This window comes from Anarrhichthys ocellatus, unplaced genomic scaffold (assembly GCF_004355925.1).
Source record: "Anarrhichthys ocellatus isolate YVR2014 unplaced genomic scaffold, GSC_Weel_1.0 scaffold2074, whole genome shotgun sequence".
NCBI lineage: Eukaryota > Metazoa > Chordata > Actinopteri > Perciformes > Anarhichadidae > Anarrhichthys > Anarrhichthys ocellatus.
The window spans coordinates 1-8,748 of NW_022282048.1; the positions used below are offsets into that span (position 1 = coordinate 1).

Consider the following 8,748-nt stretch of genomic DNA (forward strand, 5'->3'; position numbering starts at 1 on the left):
TAACTATAAACCTGAGCGAGCCCTAACTATAAACCTGAGCCAGCCCTCACTATAAACCTGATCCAGCCCTAACTATCAACCTGAGCCAGCTCTCACTATAAACCTGATCCAGCCCTAACTATAAACCTGAGCCAGCTCTAACTATAAACTTGAGCCAGCTCTAACTATAAACCTGAACAAGTCCTAACTATAAACCTGAACCAGTCCTAACTATAAACCTGAACCAGCCCTAACTATAAACCTGAGCCATCCTTACATATAAACCTGAACCAGCCCTAAATCTAAACCTGAGCTAGCCCTACTTGACTAACTTGGGTGTTTGTGGAAGATTCATAGTTTACATACACAAACTGGGACTGATCTGATAAACAGGACTTAAACCAGTACATTGTTGTATTGGTTCTGGGTACTTCTTTGACTACTACTGCTGCTGGCTTGTCCTGTTAACAGGAAGATGTCTCTTTGTGTCTCTGTGGTTCAGGACGGAGAGAATCTGGATCACTATCAGATGGACTGTCAGTCTGATGGATTGTGGAGTAGCAGTCCTCACTGTCAGAGTAAGAAATCATTCTGCAACATGTAAAACTTTAAGGGAAACATCTGTGTGATCAGATTCATTATTAAATCATTACTAACACTAACATGTTCTTTCACTCAGTGCTGAAGTCCTCTGACTTCTTTTATTTTAACAAGCTAAATTCTCTTTTTCAAACAACAAGAAGGCAGCATTAACACATATTCTATCACCGATACATTTCCTATATATTAGATCACCTATATATGGATATCAGCTTCACACATGTAGCTGGATTCTGCACTGAATGTGATCAACTAACTAAAGCATCAGTAGTTATCAGTGAAATATAGTGGTGGATCCCAAAGAGCTGACACGAGTCAACCAGTAACCAGTAACTGTACATGGTAACTGTATATAGTAACTGTATACAGTTACTGGATATATAGTTACTTTATATATAGTAACTGTAGCTGATATAGTTGCTGTATAGTTTCTGTATTTAATTACTGTACAGTTAATACAGTAACTGTATAGTAACTTTATAACTATATGTAGTAACTGTACATAGGAACGGTATAACTGTTTATATAGTAACGGTACATAGTAAATTAATATATAATAAATGTTTAGTAACTATATATTTGAACTGTACATAGTAACTGTATAGTAATAGTATAAATAGTAACTGTACATAAAAACTGTAAATAGTAACAGTATAGTTATTGGATATATAGTAACTGTATATATATATAGTAACTGTACAGAGTACCTGTATAGTTATTATATATATAGTAACTGTAGCACCAGACCTCAGATTAGGTTGAACTTAATGGTTTCCGTTTCTTTCTCTCTAGAAACACACTCTAGGAGGAGGTCTTTGTCCATCATCTTAACCAATCACAGTCGAGATTAGTCAGAAAGTGATTCTTATTGGCTGATAGCAAAACTGTAGGAACAGTTTATATGTTTGTCAGTAGTTTTAGATTATTTTCTAATAAAACAAATTTTAAAAAAGAATCTCCAGTCGTGTGTTTTTGTCAAACAATCTGTCGATCATAATAAAAATAATGATCACAACAATAATCTGATTTTAATACTGCCATGTTATCAGTGACATCACAGCAACACTCAGTCTTCTGATGATAGACTCTCAAGTTTGGATCAATGACATTTAGAGTTTGTGTTTCTACTTCTGTATGAACTCTGACAGGAAGTAGTCGTACCAGCAGAGCAGCTTTAAAACAGATCAACACGAAAGAGTCCTGTGATTTTAATATTATAGTTCATACCACATTAGCAATCATCTGCATAATGTATTAACATATGTAATGCTAAAATGAGAAATACTGTAAAAAAGGAGCAGAAAGGACTTCTAAAATATATAAATGTGAGATTCATATTGAAAAGAACTGTCTGAATTTGGATACATTATATTCAAAATATAGATATCATGTACATATAATATATGTGTCACCATGTTTCAGTTATTAAGGACAATAGTTCAAGTCTGCTCATTCTACCATCTAAGAGCTGCTGGGTCTTGTTCATTTGGTATTCATCACGGTTCCTCTCTTTCACAGCGGTGGATTGTGGGAGTCCGAAGTTGGTCGCGATGGCCAACTTGGTGTTTGGAAGTAAAGACAACAGCACACAGTTTGGATCGAGTGTTCAGTACGTCTGCAGGGAGGACAGCTTCCAGCTCAACAACAGTAACAGTAAGAGTATTATGACTGTATTACTCAAAGTACTGAGTATAACAGAAATGTCATATAGTATGTCATAAAAAGTAATATTATAGTATGTCACAAAAAGTCATAGTACAATATGTCATAAAAAGTCAGAGTGTTGTACTGTATGTCCAAACACGATATCTGTGTGTGTGTGCGGTAGGTCTCTACATCTGTGGGCCGAGTGGAGAATGGGTCAACTCGGAATCAGGAACAAGACTGCCGAGCTGTTTACCAGGTAACCTTCAATCTACCACATGACGTCATCTTCCTCATTGAAAGAGTGAATACATTAGTTCATGATCGCTACTGAATATACATAGATATATAATATAAACATCGAACAGAAAGTTCGGAAATTAGTGTTTGGTAGATTATTTCTCTGTTGTAACAATGCTTCTTGGCAATAAATGTTATACCGTTGGAAAGCCTGTTTAGGTACCTTTCAAACGATGCCCCATTTGTAAGGAACATGCATTTGTGGGATGAGCAACAGAGCTGAGTATGTGGGTTGCGCCCATGAAAAATTTGCCAAATCTTCTCTGCCAAACAGCTTATTCTGCTGTTGCTATTGACCGTCAGGCCCGTTTGCACTGGTGTCGGCAACACCTGCACTGGAACCTGAACATGTGGTGGAACGTTATGTTCAGCGATGAGTCCAGATTCTGCCTGAGGAAGTTGGATCGTAGGGTCAAAGTATGGAGAAGACGGGGAGAACGCTATGCTGATTGCTGCACCGATAGAGTAACACCTTTTGGTGGAGGCAGTGTGATGGTGTGGGGCGGCATCTCCATCACTGGAAAAATTAGGCTTGTCTTCACTGGAGGCAATCTCAATGCAGAGAGATATCGAGATGAGATTCTGCAACCAGTGGCAATCCCATTTCTCCACAGTCTGAGACCAAACTCCATCCTCTAAGATGAAGACGCTCGCCCCCACAGAGCGCTTTATCAGAGACTACCTCCAGAATGTGGGAGTAGAGAGGATGGAATGGCCTGCCAGCAGTCCTGACCTCAACCCAAGTGAACACTTGTGGGACCAGCTGTTCGTGCCAGAGTGACCAACAGAACCACGTTGGCTGACTTGCGACAAATCCTGCTTGAGGAGTGGAATGCCATCCCACAGCAGTGTGTGAGCAGGCTGGTGAGCAGCATGAGGAGGAGGAGCCAGGCTGTTGTGGCTGTGTATGGTTCTTCCACACGCTACCGAGGCTCCTGTTTAAATGAATAAATTGTAAAATTGCCAATATGTCTTGTTTCTTCCTTGTAACTGATAGCCTTCAATCATCCAATCCACCAAACAAGAGTCAATAGCAACAGCAGAATAAGCTGTTTGGCAGAGAAGATTTGGCAAATTTTTCATGGGCGCAACCCACATACTCAACTGTGCTGCTCATCCTACAAATGCATGTTCCTTACAAATGGGGCACCGTTTGAAAGGTAAATAAACAGGCTTTCCAACGGTATAACATTTATTGCCAAGAAGCATTGCTACAACAGAGAAATAATCTACCAAACACTAATTTCCGAACTTTTTGTTTGATGTTTATCTATTGTAATGTCATGAGAAGTTTCTAGGGCAAGGTACTTAACAAAAACAGGCAAAAATCAAAGGTTCCCAGAAAAAGGTCACATTTTATTCTTCCGTTTCTGGCAACTCAAGTAATTCTCGTTATCAAACTCAAGTCCAAAACAAAAAAAAGCGTCCAAGAGGAGGTAATGGTTCGTTCAACTGAACAGTATTAAAAAAACTCAACTTAGTGTGTCCTCGGTTTCACCGGCCACCGGGTCGTCTTCCTTTCAATCCTCCTCAGTCTGGCTCGGTACTTTTCTTTACGCCGTTCTCCAGTCCAGGTTAGTTCTTGGCTCTCCTTCCAGCCATGTGCTCTCCCTCCTCCTCTCCTCCTGCAGCTCTTAAGTCCTGCCTCAATCAGGTGGCTTCAACACCCACACCTTGGTGAGTGGTGAGGCCTTCTGGGAGCTGTAGTTTGTGCTTGGGCAGCCATTTTGTGATGTGGCTGTTGATCATTAAAGGGAATATAGCACCCATCTAGCACCTGGCCCCTTCCCTTGTGATGCCACAATATATACATCTACTGAATACAGCTGACTGTTATTTTGATCCGTACTCACACTCTCACCTCATTACTCACGGCTGCTGCTAGATTTAGTCTTGACTCGCTCATAGTGTCACACTAACTGCAGCAACATCTGCACATATTATTCCAAGTAGGTTTACTAAGTCCAAAACTACCTGTTTAGGTTTACTAGGTCCAAAACTATCTGTTTAGGTTTACCAAGTCCAAAACTACCTGTTTAGGTTTACCAGGTCCAAAACTACCTGTTTAGGTTCAGAAAAACATCATTGGTTGGGTTCAAAGAAGAATGTTAATCCTGGAAGTTATCTCAGGGGTTATCAAGCAGTTTGTGTCTGTCCAGCAGTACATTAAACAGTACATTAAACTACATTAAACAGTACACTAAACAGTAAATTAAACAGTACATTAAACAGTACATTAAACTACACTAAACAGTACATTAAACAGTACATTAATCTACACTAAACAGTACACTAAACAGTACATTAAACAGTCTGTGTCTCCATGTGTCTTCCAGCCTGTGGCCAGCCGTCCCGGTCCTTCCCCCCTCAGGTGAAGCGGATCGTGGGAGGTCTCCGGTCCGAGCCCGGCCTGTTCCCGTGGCAGGTTCTGCTTAGTGTGGAGGATCTGTCCCGTGTCCCTGAGGACCGCTGGTTCGGTTCTGGGGCCCTGCTGTCCCAGTCCTGGGTCCTTACAGCGGCCCACGTCCTGAGGTCTCAGAGGAGGGACACCAGCGTCGTCCCCGTGGCCCCGGAACACGTCAAGGTCTTAACTTCTATATTTTAATTTAATATTAATTTTACATTTCCACTAATATTTTGATTACTTTTAATATTATTTAATATTGGAGGTTGGGATATTTACAACAACCTGGTCATTAAAGTTTGATATGATGTGTAAACATAAATATTAATGCTTCTTTCCAATTGGCTGGCTTTCCTACATAAGCCCGCCTTCTGTGACCATCTGACCAATCTGTATGCTGATTACATTATGTGGTCATGTGACCCAGTTTAACTATTGTAACCAGTTTAAATAGTAAAACCAGTATAACCAGTCCATGTGATTCAGGTGTTTCTGGGTCTCCATGACGCTGCAGACAAACGTCTGGCCACCAACCGTTCGGTGGAAAGAATCTTCCTCCACCCGAACTTCCAACCGGACAACTACAACAACGACATCGCTCTGCTGAGGCTGGAGGAGCAGGTGGAGTTCACTGAGTTCATCCGGCCTCTGTGTCTGCCTCCACCTAGAAACCAGGTACAAGTGCTACTAGTACTACTACTACTGTATGATACCACGTCTGTGTGCCTCCACCTAGAAACCAGGTACAACTACTACTAGTACTACTAGTACTACTAGGGTAAGACTCTCCCCCTTCACCTCTCCCTCTCTCTCTGTTTCAGGACGACCCCCCCTCACCTCTCCCTAATTCTTTGGGTGTAGTTGCTGGGTGGGGGATCTCCAATCTCAACACCTCCTCCTCCAGTGACCCTGAGATGACGTCTGACCTCTTGCAGTACGTAAAGCTGCCGGTGGTCTCTCAGGACGAGTGTGAGGGGAGCTACGCCTCACGCTCCGTCAGCTACAACATCACCCACAACATGTTCTGTGCCGGTTTCTTGGAGGGCGGGAGGGACACCTGTCTGGGGGACAGCGGGGGGGCGTTTGTGATGGAGGACGGGGTCAGCAGGAGGTGGGTGGTGTTTGGGTTGGTGTCCTGGGGGGGGCCGGAGGACTGTGGGAGTCAGAGGGTCTACGGAGTCTACACCAGAGTGGCTAATTATGTGGAGTGGATCCAGAAGCACCTTCAGACTGCCCCCTGGTGGTGAGACAGGTGGTGAGATGGGTGGAGAGACGAGTGGAGAGACGAGTGGTGAGACGGCTGGTGAAACGGGTGGAGAAGGGTGGTAACTAACGTTAGTTTGTTACTGGTTTGTTATGGTTAGTTACTGGTTTATTATTGTTAGTTACTGGTTTATTATTGTTAGTTACTGGTTAGTTACTGGTTTGTTATTGTTTGTTACTGCTTAGCCACTGGTTTGTTATTAGTTCCATATCGTTTGTTATTAGTTTGTTATTGTTTGTTATTGGTTTGGTTTGTTATTGTTTCTTACCGGTTTGTTATTGTTTGTTATTGGTTTGGTTTGTTATCATTTCTTACTGGTTTGTTATTGTTTGTAATTAGTTTGTTATTGGTTTGGTTTGTTATTGCTTGTTACTGGTTTGTTTGTTTGCTCATACATTGTACTTCCTCACTACTGTGTTGTATATTTGTACACTCTTTTGTATGAATCATATTAAAGCTGCACCATATTGGAAAAAAACTGACATTGCAATATTTTCTTTTCAGCTATTTGAAAAATACAGTGAGTCACTTTTGTGCTCTAATAAACATTTTAATCATAAAGATAGTGTTTGTATTGATATGAATGAATGTATTGATATGAATGCTCACTCACAGAGTATTAATAATAAACTCTTATAAACACAGTTTTCTTTTGCAAAGAACATCTCCGAGTTGTTTCGTCACAAGTTTGTGTATTTGACATCATTTTACAGAAGATATTCAGAAAATAGAAAACAAACGATTAATTATCATTTCAATATACTTTGACTTGGTTCTGCTATTATGTGTTAAATATCAAACAAGGATAAAACATAAACAAACGTTTATGCTCAAATGAAAAAGAACCAATGAGAAGCAGAGAGGAACCAGCTGATAGATGTAGAACCTGATGTTTCATGTTCAACTATTAAAGTCTTCGTTTGGCTCCCTTTGCTTTCAATTTGAAAAATGAAAAAGAAAAAAGATAATTTCAGTCTGTTTGTCTCAACTCTCGGTACCGTTCAGGTCCAGTCTCTCCATGGTGTCTCTGATCCAGTTCAGAAAGTTCCCCAGTCGGGTATAAACTCCGTACTTCCCCTTTGCAGCACATTTCTCTCCCCAGCTCACCACTCCGGTCAGAAACCAGGTCCCTCTGTAGTTCACCACGAACGGTCCTCCACTGTCTCCGCTGCAGGCGTCCATCCCGACATCATGGTAACCGGCACAGAACATGTTGTCTGTGACAACCTGGGGGAAGGACGGAGACAGTGACATCATCTACACATGACATCATCATCTACATACATGACATCATTAAAGGCTTCACAAAATATCTATTTAGTACTACAATGTGTACAGTGTGTACAGTACAGGGTAAAGTGTGTACCCTCTGATCACCTGTTCAGTGGAGGCGGTACAGTCTCTGTAGCTGACCACTGGGAGCGTGACCTTCCTGAGGAAGCGAGAGGAGGACCTTCCCCGGTAGTGAGTGAGTCCCCAGCCCGTCACCACGCCCCGGTTCTCCTCCTAAACATACAAACACAGACTGTCCCTCTCCATGCAGACTGGAAACCATCAGTGTTTTAAATTGAGTTACCTGCAGCAGGTATCTGGACAGGTGGGGGTCGGGGAGGCAGGCGGGGATGGCGGTGGGGCTCCTGACGACGGGCTTGTCGAGGTACAGCAGAGCGATGTCGCTGTCGAAGGTGAAGGAGTGGAAGTGAGGATGGACGAAGACCTTCTGAACCTTGATCACCTGCTCCCCTGGATCAGGACGTCGTTTATCATAATCACCTGAACACAAAGACGTTATTCATCGTTCAGAGGAAGTCGCACAAACCAGGAACACTAACACACATGTGGTCACCTATGGTAACGTGGTCCGCAGTCTCCTCCAGGCAGTGAGCAGCAGAGACCACCCAACGGTCAGAGACCAGAGTCCCTCCACAGAAACCATACCCATCAGACCTGCAGACCAGAACCTAACCACACACAAACACACACACACACACAGTACACTATGTTAAGTAAACATTAAAGCTGATTTAAATATGTGTAAAATGAATGAATGTTGATCCAGAATGTCTGATCACCTGCCAGGGACTCCCTCCTGGTCTCTCCAGGACTCCACCCACGATACGACCAGTGACCTCCTCTCCTCCTCCCTCCTCCCCCTTCAGCTGGGTCTCATTGCCCCCCCTTTGTCCAGACGTTGAGTTCACCATCACCAGCTCCTCCTCCGTCTCAGTAACATTCAGTTCAACCAGCCAGCTGTCGGTGACGTTGTCGTTCATCATTGTGACATTGAGCAGAGAACGACTTCGGTATGAAGAAGACCAGACTCTGTGCTGACCACAAGGAAACGACACTGGACCAGAAAAAAAACGTGATGTTACTACACACCGTGAGGTACACTAAACACTGTGAGGTTACTACACACCGTGAGGTACGTTAAACACCGTGAGGTACACTAAACACCGTGAGGTATACTAAACACCGTGAGGTATACTAAACACCGTGAGGTACGCTACACACCGTGAGGTACACTAAACACCGTGAGGTACACTAAACACCGTGA

The 8,748-nt window shown here is 42.7% G+C and overlaps 2 protein-coding genes across 3 annotated transcripts; one reads left to right on the plus strand and one right to left on the minus strand.

Moving 5' to 3' along the window:
• Positions 1 to 481: 481 nt before the first annotated feature.
• Positions 482 to 6,424, plus strand: LOC116378109 (mannan-binding lectin serine protease 1-like; the record flags this gene model as incomplete). Its single annotated transcript, XM_031839925.1, has 6 exons — positions 482 to 557; positions 2,098 to 2,232; positions 2,408 to 2,482; positions 4,860 to 5,107; positions 5,414 to 5,602; positions 5,749 to 6,424. Coding segments are annotated over 6 exons (1,149 nt in total), but the record flags the coding sequence as incomplete, so codon positions are not given.
• Positions 6,425 to 6,567: 143 nt separating this feature from the next.
• Positions 6,568 to 8,679, minus strand: LOC116378110 (vitamin K-dependent protein C-like). Of its 2 annotated transcripts, XM_031839926.1 has the most exons (5): positions 8,264 to 8,679; positions 8,038 to 8,152; positions 7,768 to 7,964; positions 7,569 to 7,697; positions 6,568 to 7,418 (listed from the first exon to the last, which is right to left on the minus strand). In XM_031839926.1, exons 1-5 carry the CDS (start codon positions 8,465 to 8,467, stop codon positions 7,176 to 7,178), a joined length of 888 nt encoding a protein of 295 aa, XP_031695786.1. In that variant the 5' UTR covers positions 8,468 to 8,679; the 3' UTR covers positions 6,568 to 7,175. The 2 variants fall into 2 exon arrangements, with proteins under 2 accessions (XP_031695786.1, XP_031695787.1); XM_031839927.1 differs by lacking the exon at positions 7,569 to 7,697.
• Between the last annotated feature and the right edge of the window lie 69 nt (positions 8,680 to 8,748).

What these genes read in the sequence shown, in the direction of transcription:
- LOC116378110 (XM_031839926.1), bottom strand. Translation starts at nt 8,467, where the DNA reads ATGATGAACGACAACGTCACCGACAGCTGGCTGGTTGAACTGAATGTT. An exon ending in CAGGAGGGAGTCCCTGGCAG is followed by an intron (nt 8,153 to 8,263) that starts GTGATCAGACAT and finishes GTGTGTGGTTAG; the next exon opens with GTTCTGGTCTGCAGGTCTGA. An exon ending in TGTCCAGATACCTGCTGCAG is followed by an intron (nt 7,698 to 7,767) that starts GTAACTCAATTT and finishes TTGTATGTTTAG; the next exon opens with GAGGAGAACCGGGGCGTGGT.